The 21,563-nt window shown below is 43.3% G+C and overlaps 1 protein-coding gene across 1 annotated transcript in view; it reads left to right on the top strand.

Moving 5' to 3' along the window:
* The first annotated feature begins 5,412 nt into the window (after positions 1 to 5,412).
* Mrc1 (mannose receptor C-type 1) overlaps positions 5,413 to 21,563 on the top strand; it is an 89,474-nt gene continuing 73,323 nt past the window's right edge. Inside the window, exons 1-3 of the mRNA XM_048460855.3 lie at positions 5,413 to 5,622; positions 16,070 to 16,471; positions 21,042 to 21,215. Of these exons, the coding sequence (XP_048316812.2) occupies positions 5,562 to 5,622; positions 16,070 to 16,471; positions 21,042 to 21,215 (637 nt within the window). The 5' untranslated portion in view covers positions 5,413 to 5,561. The remainder of the gene's footprint in view (positions 5,623 to 16,069; positions 16,472 to 21,041; positions 21,216 to 21,563) is intronic.

Raw genomic sequence — 21,563 nt, 5'->3', positions numbered from 1 at the left:
ATATATATATATATATATATCTCACACACTTGGTATATATATATTCTGCAGTCATGATTCCTGCATGCGGGAAAATTTTAAGGATGTGTAACTGGCTTTATTTCAGCAGTCATTTTGTTGTTAAGGTCTGGGAATGAATCTCATTCAGCTTAACACATGACTGAATCAGGTTACCAAAGAATTTGTTGAGCTAATTTTCTGGAAACCATTTCAAAGCAAAGTAGGCACCAACTTCACTTTATGGGGAATCCAGTGGGTGTGAGGGGGTTGGTGCTTGAGAAGGTCTTTGAGGAAATGAGAGTTTAGCAATTACCTTGCCAATTACAAACGAGGATTTCCTTTACTGTTTGCTTGAGAAAGGTCTGGTCAAGCAGCCACCATCATTAATAACTAGCCACAAAAGCAGAACTCATATAGTTCAAAAATACAAGGAGTATGTCAAAGGTTGGATTTTAAAAAGTTGTGCTAAAACATATATAACATAAAATTTACCACGGTACCATTTTAAACCATACAACTGAGAGGTGTTGAGTTTACTTCCAGTGTTGTTTAACTATTAACAACAGTGTTTTCAAGAATTGCCCATCCTCACAGACTGTTGCTATAAACTCAAAATTAACTCTTTGTTTTCTCCCACTTCTAGGCTTTCTGCCTCTTAGCAATCTCCTTTCTGTCAGTCCCCAGGAGTTTTTCTATTCTATGTATCACAAGTAGTTGGATTTTTACAATATTTGTCCCTTAATGTCCCAGTTATTCCACTTTAACTGCATGTCTAAAGATTGTCCATACGGTAGCAGGTATTAGAATTCCTCTCTTGTGGCTGTATAAGGTCCCATTATCTGTATCTAACATGTTTTGTTTATGTATTACTTTTTCTAGTAGACACCTGGGTTGCTTCTGTCTTTTGTCTTTTATAAATCATATCACTATCAACATTACAAACATCGGTTTTCAGTTCGTTTATAGATATAATAAAAGTAGAACTGATGTATCAGGAAAGTTCTCCATTTCACTCATTCAGCCACTCCATGCTGTTTTCCACATGGACTATTCCGTTTAATTCTCTCATTGAGCAAGGGTCTCAGTTTTACCCCGTCCTCAGTCACAGTTATGTCTGCTTTTGATAAGAACCATCCTTTGGGAGGAGAGAGGGACCTTGCAGTTTGATTGCACTTCTGTACTGGTTGTTGTGGCTGAACTTCCTCACATATGCTTACTGAAGAAATATTAGCCCCTCTCCAGTGTTCATTCCTACTGTCTGTGTTCTATCCTAAACATTAATCTTTTATCAAATAAATGCTTTGAAAATGTTTTCTAATAAGCTGTGGTCTCTGTACTGTTTCTCCATTGCTCTATTTTTTCCTCATTTTTCTTCTTCTCTGCTCCTCCTTACCTCCAATCCTGCATCCTATTTCCTTCCTTCCCTCCCTCCCTCCCTTCTCTCTCCCTCCCTCTCTCCCTCCCCCCCTCTCTTTCTTTCTTTCTATTTTGAATCAGGGTCTCACTATGTAGCCCAAGACAGCCTTAAACTCATCCTCCTCCTGTTTCTGCTCTCCAAGTGCTGGGATTGCAGACAGTTGTCACTGTGTCCAGCTCACTCTTCTGATAGTATCCTTTGACCACCAAGATTTTAATTTAGAGAAAGTTCAAGTTGTCTATTCTTTTTCTAGGTGTCACAACCAATAAATCATTATCAAATCCAATGTCATGACGATTTTACCTGATTCTTTCCTTCTTGTGAGGGTTCTTATGTGCATGTCTTTGTTTCGTGTGGGGTTTTCTCTATACGTATTAGACCAACTGTCATTATACATGGGGGTATCTAGTTTTTCCAGCATTTCCTGTTGAACACACTATTGTTTCTTCATTAAATGGTGTTGGCATCTTTTCAAAAGTCAACTGGCCACACATGTTGGAAATTTTTATGTAGACTCTGTGTTGTATTCCACTGCCCTATAAATCTATCTTAGGTCAGTACCACCCTGTTAATATTACTGAATTATAGTTTTGCAGTAAATTTAAAGTATGAGTCCTCTAATTTCTTTCAAAATTGTTTTGGCTGTGTGTAATCTTTTGAGAGTCCATGTAGATTTTAGGGTAGGGCTTCCTATATCTGAGTGTAGTGAGGAGCTGTGGGCAGGCCTGCTTTTCATCCCGCCCAGCTCCCACACGGCTAACTTAGCCCCAGAAATAACAACACACAAGTTGTATTCATTTAAACACTGCCTGGCCCATTAAGGGGCCGGCTTGTTGGGGCTTCTGTCCTGCCCGGTATCCCACAGCTGGCAACCCCCAAGGAAAATCAATCACACAGAGATCTCTATAAGTTATAAAGCTGATTGGCCCATTAGGTCAGGCTATTTATTAGCTCTTATAACTTTTGTTACCCCATTATCCTTATCTATGTTAGCCATATGGCTCGGTACCTTTTTCATCTTGGCAAGTTACATGCTGCCTCTTCGGTGGTCTGCGCAGGAGTGGCAGAGGGACCTTCCTCCTCCGTAGCCTTATTCTATTCTCATTGCCCCACCTCTACTTCCTGTCTGGTTGACCCGCCTATACTGCCTGCCTGGCCAATCAGCGTTTTATTAAAATATGATTGACAGAATACAGACAATTCTCCCACACCATCTGAGGAAGACACTGTCGGGATTTTGATGAGGATTGCCTGCATCCGTCTACCTCTTCATGTACTTTCACCCTCTTCATAGTTTTTAGCCTTCCAGTCCATGATCTTGGGCCATCTTTCTACTTACTTCTTTAATTTCTTTCAGCTAGGTCTTATATTTTTCAGGATGATTTTTTTTGAGGTTGAATTTGCTTCTAAGCATTTTATTCTTTTATATGTTGTCTTACTTCTTATTGCTGTGCTGAAAACAGCATGAGCAAGGCAACTGTAAAAGTGTTGACCAGGCTTATTGTTTGGGAGATGAGTCCATGATCGCCGTGGTGGAGAGCAAGGCAGCTGTCAGGCTGGCAGGCATGGCGCTGGAGAAGTTGCTGAGAACTTTTATCTGACCCACAAACACGAGGCAGAGAGTGAACCAACCGGGAATGACACAGGTTTTTGAAACTGCAAAGCCCACCCTCAGTGACATACTTCCTCTAACAAGGACACACCTCCTCCAACAAGGCCACAATTCTAATCCTTCCCAAACAATTTCACTAACAGGAGACTAAGCATTCAAATATATAAGCCCAGCGAGGGAAATGGTCTCATCCACACCACTGATATTATAATGGGAATTGTTTCCTTGATTTCCCTCTTGAATTAGTTGTTCATCACAGGAGTGTGAAAATATAGTTGATATTTGTATATTTCTTGCAGCCTTATTGAGCTCATTAACTACATTAGATTTTTCTGGAATTTCTAGAACTTTCTACATATAATGTCATGCCATCTACAAATAAAAGTTCCCTTTTTGCTCTCTAATTTAGGTGTTTTAAGCTTCTTACATAATCCCTCTGACTAGAACCTCCAGTTTAAGGTTGAACAGAATTGCGAAAGCATTTACAAAGCACCAGTCACCCCTCTGAGTTCACAGGCTAGTTTTTAGAGGATAAGGTCCTTATTATCCATGCTGGTTCTAGGAATACTGGTTTATATAACATATATACACATAAAACTGAGAGCTGCCTGAGAGGTGAGTGACGAGGACTAACAGGTGAGGGACAGACGAAGGAAGCCTCCAGAAGTGCAGGGCTGGAATTCACTGATATTCACCAACTTCTTAACCAAATTCTTACTTGGATGCTTCATGTTCTTTAAAGAGAGACCCACAGGGAGTGCAAAAGTGTTACTTTGAACAGTTCCTGGCATTACAAAGATTGTTTCAACAACAGACCCACGGAAATTCCTACTCCACCATCACCGAAACCATAGATTTGAGTTGATTTGATAACTTTATCTAACCTCATAAATCTTTGTTCCAATAAGATAAAGATTATGAAGACAAATCTTTTGTGGGACAGTGGACTTTAATTTATTGCAACTCTATGGGTCTTATGACTCACTCTGATTTTTAGTCACACAATGCATGCATGACATACTTGAATAATAAAACCATGAATATAAGGATGTTCAATTAAATTTTATTTCTCTCTGAAATCAACATAAATCTAAATTAGGCAAAACTATTTGGATGGTTTGCAGAATTAAAAATTAAAAATTATTTAAAAGACCTAAATAATTTAATTAAAATATTTTTGTGGGGACTGGAGAGATGACTCACCAGTTAAGAACATTGGCTACTCTTTCAAAGGTCCTGAGTTCAATTCTCAGCACCCACATGATGGTTCACAACCATCTGTGATCAGTTTTGGTGCCCTCTTTTGGCATGCAAGCAGAATGCTATATATATATAATAAGTAAATCAATCTTTAAAATATTTTTTTGTGCAGTAGGCATATCTATAATTCCAGCACTCAGGCAGCTGAAACAGGAAGATCAAAGATTCAAGGCCAGTCTGACCTACAAAGCAAGGCGGTGTTTCAGTTTTCCTCTGGTGAGTTAAGCAATATTCGAAAATAAAATGTTTGGGTCTCATCAGTTTTGGAAGAGATTGGTTTGTCAGTTAAACGTTGGCAGAATGAAAATGAGTGGTGGGTCCCCTGTGCCATGTCTTCTCTCGGGATTCATCCTAAATTTGAGTTTTATAAAAAGAGAATTAATGGGGGAGGTCATAGCTTTTATTAGGAAGCAAAGTGTGCAACTTTGCCCCAGAACTGATGGATCTCACAGTTTTTTTTGTTGTTGTTGTTTGAAAACAGTTTGTTTAACATCTCTAAATCTCCAGTCTTTCCAGAAGCTTCGTTTCAAACTGCGACATTTCATTTTCCTTCTAGCAACAGGAGCAAAGCTCTATGTGAGCCACACCTTTGATCCTTTCTAAGGTGTGTGTGTGTGTGTGTGTGTGTGTGTGTGTGTGTGTGGCGGGATGGTGGGCCAGGCTCTTTGACTGAATGCAGGGGAAGGGGGCGGGCTCTTTGACTGAATGCAGAGGACTGAGAGGCGGGGGTTGGGCAGTTTTACACTTTTGGGAAATGTTTCTGTCCTTTCCAGTGTGGTCCCTTTCTGACTTTAGAATTGAGGCTGGGAGCCTCCACAGCTCCCTCCTGCAGACTTTCAATTTCCCCACCCAGGTAATACATACACACACACTGCCCAGCATTTGAGGAGCACTCCGCATGCTCAGTTGGGTTGCCTCTCCCTCCCACAGACCAGGCCCAGCTCCTCACTTCTCCCCACATCCTGTGCTCACTCCTCTCCTACACGTGTGCCTCTCTCCCCTTCCCCCTGCGCCTTAGCTTACGAAGCAAAGTTGTAACTTTGAATTCCTGTTTTTCTAACCGCCCCCATGTGACAGGATATCTCTCAATTGGAGGGTTTTCCTAAATTCAGGAGTCCTTTAAAAGGGACAGCTTCCTCCGACCTCCTCTTCAGCGGGACAGCTCCCAGACCCTGGACTAGGCCGAGGTGCAACCGGGAGACCTGGCCGTATTCTTTCTCATTTCCTCTCCCCTCCCTTCCATCAGTGGAAGACAAGGGTACACACTGGGCCATGAGGCTTCCCCTATTCCTGGCTTTTATCTCTGTCATCCCTGTTGCCGTTCAGCTATTGGGTAAGTCTGTTCTGAGGTGGGAGCTTTGCACACCTTTTGTCTGGAGTTGATGCTTAGAGACCTTATTATGCACGTCAGGATGAGGACTGGAGCACACTATTCTTGCAGTACCTATGGTTTTACCAGAACCTTGTCAAGCCTACATCTGGCCTTGGCCTTGCAGCCAGTGTGGGAGTCAAGGGAGAGCCAGGCAATGCTGTCCCTCCAGTGCCAGAAGTTGTCTGGGCTGAAACCCCCTGTTCTCCTGTGGGTATCTCTCGGGTCTGGTTATTTCTATTTCATTTGTGCAATGGCTTCTTGTTTCGTGGTTTTCCCTATGTCAGTTTATGCCATTGCCATCCATGCCCAGCAATACCCTCTGAGCATCTCTGGCAGGAGAAGAGGGAGTTGCTTCCCCTCATCTGAGATGCAAAAGGATGAGGAGGGGGGACTTGCCCTTGAAGAGGAACTCTGTGGTTTTCACACTCGACTTTGTGTGTAAAGATTTTCGTTTTTGACTTTTCAATTTAATTAATTTATACTTTTCATATCCCGACCACAACCTTCCCTCCTTCCTCTCCTCCTCTATTCCCCCTCCTCCCCTCTGCCCTCACTCATTCTCCCCTCCTCCATATTCACTCAGAAACGGATAGACCTTCCCAAATCACCCAGACCCAGAAAGAAAAACATGGTATGTGCTCACTCATAAGTGGATATTAGCTGTAAAATAAAAGATAATCATGCTACATTCCACAGACAAAGAGAGGTTAGGTAACAAAGAAGGCCCGAGAGGGGTGGGAGGGGAGGACACATGAATGAGGACATTCAAAATTTTTATTGCTAGAAATTCTGTCTTTATCTGTATCTGAAATTGTTCAGACTGTCTCAGAAGTGGATGTGTTCAATGCTAAAGTCTGATGGTGGTTGGTGTGTCCGTCGGAACTGATCAGGGCTCGTTAGATGCTCAAAGGCATTGCTAAATCTGCATTTCTCTGAACTCTTAAACATTAGAATGGAAGGGCCTAGGAGAGTTTCCACTTCCAGGTCTATTTTGAGACTATTTTGGCTTTTTCTGCCCTTTTTTCCCATCAGACAATGAGTGCCTGCTGGACACAGTCTGTACCCTTGGTCTTTGCCCATGTCCTGCTATGAAACTGATGCTGGAATTTCTCTAGGGAGCTGTTTGATAAAGTTTTCCTCACGTTTCTTAAGAATGTTTCTCTCCCTGAGATAGCAGGATGCCTCCCTAATCCCTTTCTCTGTGGGCACAGGTCCTGGGACAGAGTGTCCTGCCGGTTTCTTTGTGGGCATAGATATGGGAGTATGGAGAGTGAGATCCTGCAGGACTCTCTAGAGAATAAAACCAAGCAGAAAGTCCCCACTGAGCTGCTTGCCATTGACTTTGAGCTCCCCATATGTTACCGCAAGGATTATCTAACTCGCTCACATGGTTTTGTATTATGGTAAGAAGTCAAGGGGGTCTGGAAGAGCAGGAGCGGAAGTGAGTGACATCCTGGGTTGGCTTCAGCCCGCTAAAAGTGACCTTCTAGGCATTTGACTGCCCACGCCTATCACCATCACCAGAATGCATCCTTTCCAAGGTAGCGCTTGTGCTAAGGGCTTATGAGCTGAGGCTTTTCTCTCATGCCACGACTTCCTCTCGGTTTTTAAAGCTTGGGCTTCCCATCACGTGACACCCTGCTTTGCTGTGTTCTGAGATCTGGGAAGGCGCCCTTGTTGTTGCTAGCTTCTCTTCCCAGTTCTGCTTACATGGCCTCAGGACGGCAGAACCACGATGGGATTATTTATTCATGGGAGGGGAGGGGTCAGCACATACCATGGATCAGCTAGTGTTTTATGTTGTGTGGTCTCCTATAAACAAGTTGTTGAGTTTACCAGCACACCATTGCCCATGAGCCAAACTTACCAAACTATATTAAACACTGGCAATAACACTCGAGACAGCAGGCAGGCCAGAAGCAAAGAGGACAAGACATAGCCAGCCTGTCAGCGGCATCTGCACACAGGTACAGAAAGTGGTACTGGGGTGGGATGCTCCTCTGGGGATGAAGAAAATGTTCTGGGTCATGGGGCAGCAAGACGATCATCCTATGGGTCTTGCGAGGTGATGGAGAACTAGGAAAGGGGATCCTGAGAACTCTGGAGTCCTTTAATTGGCTGTCAACTAAGCAAGTTTCCGATCTTACCCTTTGGGACTTAGTGTATTGGTCCATAAGAAAGTAAGATAAACACAGCAAGCTGTTGTGATTCAGCTGCCCTCACTCCCCCTGACCGGCAGGGGAACTTCCTTGTGGTCTGTAATTGACAAGGATGTTTGTGTTCTTTCTGGCCGGTGTGGGTCTCCACAGAACGGGTAGAGGTATAAATAAAAGGTTGCTGGGCAAAATAAAGGTTGCTGTTCTTCCACTTGAAAAGAAGCCTCCGTGTCTCAATCCCGGCACCCCCCGCCAGTCTTGACTATGCAGGCTGCGCTGGCTGCAGCAGCAAGCTTTTAGGCCAGAGATGGCTCAATAGGTAAAGGTGCTTGTGGCTAGGCCTGACAACTTGGATTGAATTCCTGGGACCCACATAGTGGGATGGCTTCTGATCTCCACATAAACTGTATGGCATATTCAACACAGAACTGCAATACATACAATAAAACTATTTTTGAAATAAACAAACAGTAAAAAGAGGGCCAGGCATGGCTTTACAGCAGAGTGCATGCCTAGAATCCCCCAGTGAGGGACTGAAAATCACAGGCTCTGGAGTAACAAAAAGATCTGGCTCTAGAAGGGAAGCAGCTCAGTTGTGACTTTGACACGGACATCATGCTAGGACATTTTCCTTCGAGTGTATCCTACTTCAGTTTCTCCATCTAACGCCAGGAAAGGGGTGGCGTGAACTGTCATGTTACTGCAGTATCCATTCTCCCCGTCGCCCTTGCAGACTTTGATTGCACTTTAAACACATCTTGTGCAGCTTGGATGCTTAACTTTGTTTATTTCCTTGAGTTCAACATAGACTAAAACCAGCCTCATTCTCCATGTTCCTATTTGCTTGCTACTGTGATCTTTTCCACAGATTTCGCAGATTTCATGTCTGAAAGCCCGTTTTCTCTTATCCTGGGAACAGATACCTAGGTTAGATTGATGTTAGTTAAGCATGATTTTTATTACATTTTGATTTATTGATTATGTCTGTTTGTGTCTGTGTGTGGGCTTGGTCTTACCATGGCATTCATGTGAAGGTCAGAAGACAGCTTTAGGATTGGGTTCATTTTTACCGTGAGGATCCCAGGAATCAAACTCAGGCCCTCAGAATTGGTAGTAAGTGCTTTCACCCACTAAACTATGTGGCCAGTCCCATAACTTTAATTTTTAATTTATAGGTTTTATGTATATAATATATACAGGCACACACATATAGAATTATAATATTATGATATATAACATTTTATATATGCTTATATACAATATATGTGTATACTATTCATTCACGTATATACTATACACACAGGGGGACATGTATATACTATACATATAGCTTTATATGTATAACTATATGTGACTATATAAAATATAATACACATATGTGTACTAATGTGTACAACTAATGGAGCCAAAGCATATCATAGAGCCAGAGGCCATAGTTTCATGGGAAACATGAAAGGAAGTGACACATGTTTTAGCACCTGAAAAACAACTAGGCTTTGAAGAGTAAGTGGGTTTCGGAGGTCAGTGAGCCAGGGACACCTAGCTTCTGATTACTGCTGTCTGGCATTGAGGCCGAGAGGTGACATCATTCTTCAGCTGTCCTGTTCTGGTCAGGAAAGAAATGTGGGATTCTCAAGGACACCACAGTAAAAAGGTGGTCTTAGATATGTGGATTTACACTAACAGTTTTTTCTTTCCAAGAGGGGAGAAGGGAATCAACATCTAGTGAGTTTTCTGAAGGAAGAATGACTCAGGGAGTATCAATCCTATTTCACAGATGACGAAATTCAGGTAGAAAGGATGAGTTTAACTACGGCAAAACAGGGTGTCACAGACCCTCCAAAATACCCCTTGTGGACCACATGACCTTCTCCAGACTTCCACTGTCTTTTTGTTCAACTGTCCCTTTGCCTAGCTGCTTCATCAGCTCTTTTTGTTGTTTGTTTGTTTCCAGTTTCATCCTGTTCTGAGCTGTCTCACACCCCTTCAAGCCTGTTTTCTCCACACTCCTGATAAGGAAGGAGTGTGAGCCTGCAGGGAATCATTTCTGCCTCAGGCACTGTTCTAGGCCCTTCAGATGGTCTCATTTACTCTTGTAGATACAGTAGGTGCTGTGGGTCACTGTCGTTTCAATAGATTGAAAGCACAGAAAACTAAGAAACTTAGCACAGTCACACAGCAAGTGAACAGTGGACTCTCAATTTTTTCTTACTGACAAAGTGCTAAAACTCTGTTTGCATACTGGGTGATGGATACACAAGGTGAATTGGTCAGTATGACTGTATGTAGGAAAAAACAGTATGCAGAGCCAATTTCTTACCTGCAGGTGTTTCTTGTCCCTAAGCTGGGGATCAGGCTACTGTTGGGAAGCTGATGGGTGAGGAGACAGTGGAGCCTAAAGGGACAGCACAGCCTGAAGGGATGGCTTCAGGACACAGCTGGAACAATGGATCATAGGGCAGTGGACAAGGCCTCCTTCCTCTATGATGGGACTTCGTAACAGGGAAAGTGTAAAAGTTACCCTTTGAGAGAAATGAGAAGGGTGCTGGAAAATGTCTTGCCTTCTTTTTTCCCCCACTTTGAGTTCAGAATCAATTATGTTACCACATTTATGCCTCTCCAAGTGACCACAGGGAGTGAGATAAATTAGTAATCCCTGTGATGGGCTAGTGAATGAATAAAGACTGGAAGTAAAGAATAAAACAAGTTCCTTTCACCGCTGTTGAGCCCCAGTCACCGCCCCTCCCCACTTCCAGCTTAGTGTTTTGTGTAGCTGAGGGGCATGGTAAGCATTTCCCACTGGATTTTAGTGTTGGGGAGGTGACATGGCACTGTAGGTTTCAACTTCATTTCCTGAGGGTGACAGACACACTGTCTATCCTCAGTCTGGAGTCTTGCAGAAGATGACGTTGCAAAGCTGTAATATTATTGGGAAGCCAGCTCAGGAAACGCTACCCAGGTAAATAGATAAGTGAGAAGGGAAGGAAAGGCATGTATGTATGCCATTGACCACTGTGAGGAACTCAGGTTTGCAGTGGGGGTCTGGGTGACAGTGCCATAGGACCCCAACTGTCCTCCAGAATTTACAACACGGGGCTTCTATTTCTCCCAATTCGTCACAGGGAATATACTCCTTTTGGGGGATGCGGATCTGACCCGCCAGATCTGCCCTGTGTGCACACCCTGGTCATAAAGTGTCACCAGGCAGAGAGGTAGTCCTGACATTTTGGGATTTGTGCCACTGTGTGGATCATTGCAGAAGTTGAGACTAAGTGGGATTCTGACCAAAGCTATTACAGAGTCCTTTTCTATCCTCTTCTAATCCAGTTTCTCTGTCTTCCTGTTTTCCTATGTGTATTAGTGTCAGTATTTTACTTGACAGTAGAGAAAATCTAAAAGTGTATTAGGGGAATATAGTGTATCATGTTTCTGTTAAGTTGGGAGCGTAGGCCCCTGCCCCTCGCATCTATACCAGCCCCCAGGCCTGATCTGGACTTCAAATCCCAGCAGACCAGGTCCTGACCCCTCCCTGGGGGTGAGGTCAGGACCCCCTCCTCCCCAGGGTGTTTAAGGGATCCCCCAAAAGAAGAATACCTGGTCTTCCTTTCTTCCTCCCGGGGTCGTGTTCCAGCGGCTTCCCGGTTTCCCCCCTTGGTGCCACCCGAGAGCACAGATCTCCCATTAAACCTGGATATTTCTTAATTTGGCTTGTTTTGATTTGGCTTGATTGGGAATTTTTGCGTCGTCAGAGAGCTAATATTAGGAAATATTCCTAACAGTTTCTATTCCTGAATACGCCCCCTTTAAGACTACATTTCTTTGCTGGTAAATTTTGACATTAATTCCTTTGTTTAATGTTATAGAGTAATTTTAAAACATGCCTAGAAAGAAAACTCACACCTTATTGGATACTTAGTCTTCTGCTACATACATGCTTGCCCTGGAATTGAGGTTGAGGTCCGAGGACAGCTTGTGGGAATCACTTCTTCCCTTCCATCACGTGGATCCCCGGGATCAAACTCCAGTAGTCAGACTTGGATGCAGACAGTTTTGCCCGTTTCACTCATCTCTTCGGCCCCTCTTAAGTTGTTATTATTATTGTTTTATCTGAGATATTGGATTGAGACTTACTGTTGGTTTTCAAAATATATTTTTTACATTTACTTACTTTTGGTCCTTGAAAGGACCACAGCAGCTATGTTTCCTTGGCGAGGGGAAGGAAGGAATGTCTTTGGATTCTTCCTATTGTCATTAGCACATCACTCTGCACAGGAGACGTTTGCCAAGTATTCATTGAAAAATGGGTGAGAAAGATACAGATGGGAGGAGAGTCCTGCAGTGTTTGTAAGTTCCCAGTGTGTAAGCATTACATACAATCTTCAGATATCCCGGTCCATGGTGAGAATGCAGAGAAATGAGCCCAGCAGTCCTTCTGTCCCTCTGTGGCGTTTCTGTTCCAAAAACCTAACTTGTGTGGACAAGAATTAGAATGTTTACAAATGTGTTCCCCTGGTGTACTTAGAAACAGCAGCGATGCCCTAAGCTGACTTTTGGTCAAGGTCTTAGATGTCTTTTTGGAGGAAGATGTATGACTTTTTCAGCCAGATGCGTTTGACAGGGACAATGGTGAAAAGAGAAACTGCCCCGGCGATTGGGAGAAGCAAGTGTGTGTTTCTGTCAGCACGCTTTGATAACAAGCACTTCCTTGCATTGTCCAATGGCAGCGACATCACACTTGCTCTGCCTCTAGCAGCCAAGGAGAAGCACAGGAAGCAAGCACAGATAAGTGTGTATTTTAGGAGCAACTCAGCCAGCACTCTTTGCGGGAGTCCAGTTGCTTATGGATGGTGTCTGCGGGGGAAGTAAGCCTGAAGGGAAAACATGCATGTAAAATAGTCCCATCATCATGAATCCATTGTTGAATAGCTTGTCTGGGTAAAAACTCTTCAGTTATAGCAGTCATTCATTTAACTAAGATTTATTGGAAAATTATGTTTTCTGAAGAAAGATGATAGTATTGAACCAGAGAGGCCAGATCCTTCTCCTGGGGTTTATATTACTGCAGAAGCAGACACAATGAGGCTAAGTAAACAAGGTTGGGTGGTACCTGCCTGTTATCTCAGATAGAGGCGGGCGGGAGGGTCAGGAGTTCAAGGCTAGCCTGTGTCAGAAATCCCCAACCCCCACAAAGCTCACAAATAAAAGGAGAGCATGTACTTCAAGAAGGTTGTGGGTCTCATAAAGAAAAGAGAAGAGTAAAATTAGCGGAGGTGGCCAGCTCATGGAGGGACTGACACTTGAGCTGGGACTATGAAGTGGCTAAAATAGCAACCAGCCAGGCGTGTTGAGTAACAGAAAGGCTCAGCGCTGGCGGTGGTAAGTGGCGGTGAGGGACCGTGGGCTGAATGATGAGGAGCGAGAGTGAGAGGTGTCTGGGTTGGACGGCTCCCTGTCCAAAGATCTGCTTTGTGAAAGTCAGGTGCTTTCCTCCTGGGCTCAGTGGTTCCAGACCTGAAGGAATTCTGCCCTTAGAAAATCAGCCTTTTGGTTGTGAGCCCAGTCTTTAATGACTGAGCCATCCCTTTTTGCTGGGTGGTGGTGGTGCACGCCTTTAATCCCAGCACTTGGGAGGCAGAGACAGGTGCATCTCTGTGAGTTTGAGGCCAACCTGGTCTACAGAGGGAGTTCCAGGACGGACTCCAAGCCTACAGAGAAACCTTGTCTTGAAAAACAAAGAAAAAAAAAGTAAGAAGAAAACCAGATTTTTAATTAGGAACAAAGTTTTCTCCCCCCCCCCCCCCCCCGCCACGCCCAAGCCCTTAAGATAGAAAAGAAACAAAACCATTGTCTAAACCAGGAAGCACTCAACCAGAATAATGCATGGAGGGCGCTCCACCAAGGAGACAGCAGGAATAGACAGAATCCCACTCTTCCACGTGGTTCAGTGGATTCAATAACCATTATGTGGGGGAAGGCTTTGCTGTATGGAGACATGTCAGCGTCATCTCCTCAAAGGAACCTGGGTTATCAGAAGTCCTCTGCCTCCATGAAAGAGCTGAAGCCAGACCATGATGGTGACAGTGACTTCAGAGAGAGGAGAACGGAGGAGGGAGTGGATCTTGCGCTTCTCCCTCACCTTCTCTACAGATTGCACACAGAATCTGTAGGGGTGGACGTGGGAGGGAGGAAGGGAGAGAGAGGGAAGGAGGGGGAGAAGTAGAGGGAGAGAGAGCTGGGAAACTAGGGTGACTAGTGGATTTAGGCTTGTGAATCTGGGTGCATGTTGGTTCCTGCCCTGACTGTTTTGTTTTTTTCCCCTTTCCCAACTTGGCATAAGCTAGAATTATTTGGAAAGAGGAACCTCATTTGAGGAACTGCTTCCATCAGATTGCCTGTAGGCAAGTCTGTAAGGCACTGTCTTGATTAACGATTGATTTGAGAAGGCCCAGATGACTGGGGTTGTTCTGGCCCTGGGCAGGTGGCATGGGCTGTGTAAAGCAGCCGGAGCAATCAAAGGGAGCAAGTCAGTAAGCGTTGTTTCTCTTCTCTGGTTCCTGCCTTGACTTCCCTGGATGATGGAGTGTGACCCAAGAGTTGTAAGCTGAGATCAGCCCTTTCCTCACCAAGCTGCTTTTGGTGATGAAGTTTTATCACAGCTATGGAAACCTAACTAAACAAAAACACTACTTTCACAAAAACACTACTGTAACTAGAGTGAGATTCAGGTTAACTACTGATGAAAATCAGGCACATAAAAGTAAAACTCTCTGAAGGGAGGCCATGCTTCCTGTACAGACTTTCCTGTCCATGACTCTCCTGGTTTGTTTTTTTTCTCTGAATAAGAGATTTTAAAAAGGCCAGTCAGTAGTCAAACCAAAATGGCTGAAGTCTAAAGTGAAAGATCAATGCTTGATTACTGCTGAGATTATGCTGAGAGCAGCTCAGAGAAGCGGAGGGCAAGACCAGCTAGGAAAACACGAGGGAAGAGCTAAGCTAAATGGAACATTCTCAGTCTGCTTTAAATAAGAGAAAGTTGACTAGCATTTGTGTATGGTAAATGCTCTTAGTAGTTTTTAAAAATGTTTTATTTTCTTATTTTCTGTGGTTTACCATGAGCAAAGCACCCTACTTTTTAAAAACTTTAATTTTTCTTGAGGAAGAAAGTAACTTACCTTGTTGCACTAACTCATGGGCCGCAACAACGTGGAGTCAGGTGTGGGAAGGAGCTCAGGTGACTTAGGTGTTTCGTATGTAGGTGACAGTTGTCGACTCCAGAGAAGCACATGGTGGCCGATGTTCTGGATCTGTGTTTTACACAGAGTTTGACGTATTTATAACATACAGCACATACAGCATTTATGACATAAAGCACATATAACGTATTTCTAATATGTAACATATTGATGACATGTAGCACCCCAGAAAAGAGTGGCAAGAATTAGAAATATGGATGCAAAGAGGCAGGGAGTCTTTTCCAGTGTGGGCATGATGGAGAGAGGAGCAAGTGTGTCAGGAGACAATGGCCTTTTGAGGCCATGATTCATTATGGGCTTGAAGTCAGAAGTCCTAGAGTTGACCTCAGAGTGTAGGTAATGCCAACTGCACTGGGGAGTTGAGAACAGGAAACAGAATTGCTGTTTGAAAATGATCTGGAAATAGGGAGGGACTCTCCCGAATGCTGGTGTTCCCACTCCCTCTCCCTCCTCCCCGCTTCAGCCCCAGAATGGTTTGGTTAAGAAAAACTGAGATCATTTTTTCAGATTCTCAGAAACCTGCAACCTTACCAGCTCATTTGGAAAAGCACTGTACAAAGTAGATAGAAGAAATTTAGAAAAATGTTACAAGACATGGCTAGTGTATATTTCTGTCAAATATCAATCTTTTATTTTCCTTGTATAGTCTTTAAAAGTAAACAGAAAAGAAACACCTTGACGTGAATTCATATAGAAGGAAATTCATGCTTGCCAATTCTTTTTTCTTGATTTTTTTCACCAAAGGAAGTCCCATTTGACCACAGCTCAGCTATGGAAGATGAACCAAAGCTACCCAAACTCATTTCCTACCAGGCCCCTCCCCAAGTCTGTCCATTCAGCTTCCGGGAGGGAGAGAAGCATCCTGAGACAGTTACCTCCGCCAGCCTCCCTGGCATACCTCTCTAGGGAAATGGACGTCTGGGAACTTTTGCCTTAAAATATCGCCCTCATTATGTGAACATACATAGTCATCATGTTTTCCTTCATTTTTCTGAACAGACACGAGGCAGTTTTTAATCTACAATGAAGATCACAAGCGCTGTGTGGATGCTCTCAGTGCCAGCTCGGTGCAGACCTCAAACTGCAACCCAGAAGCCGAATCCCAGAAATTCCGCTGGGTGTCGGAATCGCAGATTATGAGTGTCTCTTTCAAATTATGCTTGGGCGTGTCATCGAAAACCGACTGGGCGTCAGTCACTCTGTATGCCTGCGACTCGAAAAGCGAATTTCAGAAATGGGAGTGCAAGAACGACACGCTCTTTGGACTCAAGGGCACAGAGTTATATTTTAATTACGGCAACAGACAAGAAAAGAATATCAAACTTTACAAGGGTTCCGGTTTGTGGAGCAGATGGAAGGTGTACGGAACCACAGATGATTTGTGCTCAAGGGGGTATGAAGGTAAGAGCTCAGAGGGCGCCATCTTTTTGTCAACTGTCTTTCTGTCTCCTTGGGTGACGCTGAAGGAAATAAGCGTGCCCTACTGTGGTCTGTACAAGGAACAGTCAGTCATCACGGTGAGCTTTTGAATTACTCTGTGTTCTAGATGGACTTGAAGGTGAATAGTGTGAGAAAATATCCTTAATAGCCATTAGTTATTGGTAATTCATAGAAAATATGACTTTGAGCACCTTTATATTACCTACTTTTAAGCAATGTGTTATAGTTTTCAGAAGGAGCTCATTGTGGTCTTTGACATTCTGAGACTGTCCTCTTAACTCTAACGAGACTTTTCCTTACCTCCAGGGTAAGATTAGGATCTCTCTGGAGAAATGATCCCAAGGACATTCTTTGCTTCAGATCACCTGAAAAGAAACTCTGAGTGTTTCTGATTATTTTGTCACCCTGTGGTATTTAGAGATAATAATCATTCTGGATTATTCAAGCTGAAGGACTGGCTCATGAATTAGTGGGCATGTCTAGTCTCCTGCCTTAGAAAAAAGCAGCATGAGCAGGGAGGGCAATCTCTTTATTTGAAGTGAATTCCTTGAGTCATCAAAAGGGAAAGATACTCAGAATTTTTAGTCTCCCCTTGTCTTGGTCAAGTTTCACTCACTTTGAATCAGACAGCAAATCAAGACAATTCAAAAGAGCCTCAAACCTTTTACAAAGGCTTCTCTCTTGAGTCAGATGATGTCACAGCCCCATTTCACATGTAGATACTTGGCTAGTGTGAGGCATTATCTCGAACAACTTCAAGGTTGGAGGAAGAAGAGGCCTTTGGGGACAGGGGAAGCTGTTGCTTTGCTGCTGGGGCTGCGGAGATGGGTTGGACATCACTTATCACAGTGATTCAGCCCAGGAACCCAGTTCCCTGTAACGAGGTTATTTGTCTGCTTTCTGTCCATCTAAAGAGGAGAGGAGAGGAGAAATTGAAACCATTGAGGGTGGAGTTCAGAAAAGAACTATTTCCAGTCATTTATTGAACATGATATAAACTTAGAAATTCCAAAAGAGGCAAGCCAAGCAATGCCACCTTCCAGGGGGAACACAACAGAAAACTTGAAGAGCAAGATAGGCTTGCTCAGACTTGATTGTGTCAAATTCGGAAAGGGGTCGATTGTCAAGTTGAGGAATTCAATTTGAGGATAATACTGTGAGAGGTCACCTCTTTGAACTTGTCTGTTTCCTTCTTTTTTCATAGTACTGGGGGTTAAATCTAAGGCCACACACATTCTGAGCATGCGCTCTCCTGCTGAGCCCTGCTTTCAGTCTTTCAGTTCTTCCCCACCACACCCGAGACAGGGTTTTTCTGTAGCGTTAGAGCCTGTCCTGGAACTAGCTCTTGTAGACCAGGCTGGCCTTGAACTCACAGAGATCCGCCTGCCTCTGCCTCCTGAGAGCTGGGATTAAAGGTGTGTACCACCACCGCCCGGCTGCTTTCAGTTCTTTTAAGCTTTGCTTTTTATTTTGAGGTAGGGTCTCACTAGGTTGCCTAGGCTGGCCTTTAGCTCACTAGGTTGCCCAGGCTGGCTTTGAATGTGCTCTGTAGCCCAGGTAACATTAAACTTGAAGGCTTCTTGCCTCAGTCTCCTGAGTAGCTGGGATTACAGTCCTGTATCACCAAGCCTATTTATTTTAAAGTACAGTAGTTGGTCGCTATCTTTCTGTTCTGCCATTTGCTTTGAGGCGATCATCACACTAATGTGTTTAAGAAACATCTGGTAAGATTGCTTAAATGTACAGCTTACAAATTCAACCCCCCACCCAGATTCTAGGTTAGTACACAAGGATGACACAGGAGTCTTTGAATTATTTTTTTTATAAAGAATTGGGTGATAGTTTTGTAGATGGCTCACCAGCTACCTTTTGCCAACACTTTGCTGATCTTTCAACATATAAAATAATCTTCCTGAAGAGTCTAGGCCCTCAAAATGACTTTAATTTGTAAACAATTAAATTGTGTGTGTGTGAGAGAGAGAAAGAGAGAGAGAGACAGAGAGACACACAGAGAGAATGTGTGTGTATGAGTGCAGTATCTGTCTTGAAGAGGTGTCTGATCCCATGGTCTTGAGTTTAGACAGTTGTGAGCCACCTGACATGGGTTCTTGAGTCCTCTGCAAGAATACCACCTGTTTTCAACTGCTGAGTCATCTTTCCAGCTCCAGAGTTACCTTTAAATTGATTTAGTACGATATAGGTTAAAATTGTAGATACCACATTATTGTAAAACTGCTTGATATTAGAGATTATTTTAGAAAAATAGTATTGTATATTTGAATGACTTAAAGGATTATCTGGAAGTGTGTGCCCTAAAGGGAACATGATTTGAGGGCAGTTTTGTGCTTCTTTAGTGAAGTGGAGTTTGGTTCTTTGGACTTCAAACCTATTTTTGAATAAACATTTTTTTTTTGAAAGAGCCCCCTCTGATTAGCATCTACAAATCCAGTAGGAGAATGTATTCTCTGACTTACTGAAGCATACACTTGCCCTGTGGTTTCCATGGACTTTCTTTATGGGAAGGGGAAGGGCATGCTTGACCCTGAGAGTTGGTCCAATTCTTACTGAATCCATCATGTTCCTCAAACTTAAGATGTAAAGATTGGTCCTAGGGCTGGAGAGATAGTTCAGTGGTAAAGACACTTGCAGCCAGGTCCAATGATCTGAGTTCAGTTCCTTAAACCCACGTGGTGGAAAGAGAGAGCCTATCCCACAAGTTGCTCTCTCACTTCCTTGTGTACCCTGTACCCTGACACACAATGCTCCATTCCACCTCACTAAAAGAAGAAAGAAAAGATTCTCTTGGTGCCTCACCGTCTAGAATGTATGATATATGTGTACAATGTCGTCAGAGAAAAAAACCAATAGTAATTGAATGTGAAGACACAGTAGGTATGCTGGGCACACCTTTTGTCTCAGCACCCAGGAGTTGCAGGCAGGCAACCTCTGGGAGTTCGAGACCAGTTTATTTTCCATAGAAAATTACAGGTCCGTCAGAACTACATAATAAAAGCCTGCCTCAAACAAAACAAAGCAAAACAAAACAGTGCTAAACAAACTCCTCCCCCAAGACAATGATAAAACAAAAACAAAACTAGGAAGAAAATGAAGAATATGTAACTGGAAAAGTTGGAAAAACAGCAGAAATCAGAGGTATAGTTTGGTATCAAAATTTTTTTAAAATAGAATTTTCATTTTAACTTGGAAGCTGCATACTTTAGATTATTGAATGTAAAAAGATGTTTGATTGCTGAATAAGATAATTTTAGGTGCTCTTAAAAAAAGATTCAGTGTATATCTTAGAACTAAACCTAGAATAGTGTTTTGAAATTATTAATAACTAAAAAGTAATTTTTGCCTAATTGAAAGCAAGTCCAGATGAAATCAGTATAAATAATGGATAAAACAAAACAAAGCAGCAAAGAAATAATTGGGAATGGTGGGGACACATGCTCGTAATCTCAGCGTGCAGGAAACTGGGAGGATTAAGTCTGAGGCCACTCTAGGCTAAATAACAAGACTTTATCCCAAAATAAGTACATTTCATAAATTAAAAAAGAAAAGTACTGACTGTGAATACTGTGTAAGGGTTTTGAGTGATTTCTTTTTAGGATAAGGATTAGAGAACTCCGCCGATCCATCCCTGCCCCCCCCCACAAATCACGTGAGCAACTGAGTGGAGGCTGACTTGCTTAGAAGTAGTTGGAGGGGGGGCTGGAGAGATGGCTCAGCGGTTAAGAGCATTGCCTGCTCTTCCAAAGGTCCTGAGTTCAATTCCCAGCAACCACATGGTGGCTCATAACCATCTGTAATGAAGCCTGGTGTCCTCTTCTGGCCTGCAGACAGAATACTGTATACATAATAAACAAATAAATAAATATTAAAAAAAAAAGAAGTAGTTGGAGGGGATTTGAACATTGCCTGTGGCTCTATGGCTTGTGTGTGTGTGTGCACGTGTATAAAGATGTAGATGTGTGTACACATGAGTCAGAGGTTGATGACAAGTGTTTTCTCCCATCACTCTCTACCTTAGGCAGATTCAGGCTCTCTCACTTGAACCCCGTTCTCACGGATTTGCCAGTTTGCTCTGGGACCCTGGTTCCATGTCCATATTTATCTGGGTCCCTAGGATCCAAACTCTGACTCTCACTTTTTGCCAGCTTCATAGCTTTAAGGTTGTTTCCAATCTAAAGACTTACTGAGACTATTATTTCTAGCCAAGAGGAAGGATATCATCTGCCTGCCTTGGAGGAAAGGCAGAAGTTAAAGCTGGTGCCACAAGAACTTATTACCGTGTTTCCTCAGAGAAAGGAACACAGTCCATTCCAAAAGGTAGTGGGAAAGGGGTGGAGCTAGAATTGTTCCTAAGTTCGTGCTGCCACTGGTGCCAAGTGAAGGACTACGGAGAGGCAGAGGGGACAAGGGTCTGCAGATCAGAAGAGTGAGAGCAACTCCCTCAGGATGCCATGTGAAGTCACCGTACAGACACGTGCCACTCTCATTCTAAATGCAAACCCCTGTGTCCCCACAGCCATGTACTCCTTGCTGGGCAATGCAAACGGAGCCATCTGCGCATTTCCGTTCAAGTTTGAAAACAAGTGGTACGCCGACTGCACCAGCGCTGGGCGCTCAGATGGATGGCTCTGGTGTGGAACCACCACTGACTACGACACTGACAAGCTGTTTGGATTTTGTCCATTGCAATGTAAGTAACCGACCAAGACATTCTTGGAACAGTCACCATGACAACAAGGTGGTAGGACCCCTCGGCCTCATATAGAATATGTTTCCCCGATTTTTTTACGCTTATTATCCCAGAGTATCCCACTCAACCCCCTTACAGACTCCATAACTTCCATTTTACCATGGAAAAAACGAACCATTGTGGCTGAAGACCATTGTTTGTTTTTAGGTATTGGCAGGAAGATCAGACAGCACCCCCATTGTCCTAACATTTCTTGTATGAAATAACACCCTAATTTGCTGAGACTTTAGGGCAAATTATACCATATACAGTATTATATAGACAATGCTGGAGGTAGGCATTCCATTC

The sequence above is a fragment of the Myodes glareolus genome, chromosome 14 (assembly GCF_982192425.1).
Source record: "Myodes glareolus chromosome 14, mMyoGla1.1, whole genome shotgun sequence".
NCBI lineage: Eukaryota > Metazoa > Chordata > Mammalia > Rodentia > Cricetidae > Myodes > Myodes glareolus.
This window is presented reverse-complemented; position numbering and strand designations above follow the sequence as displayed.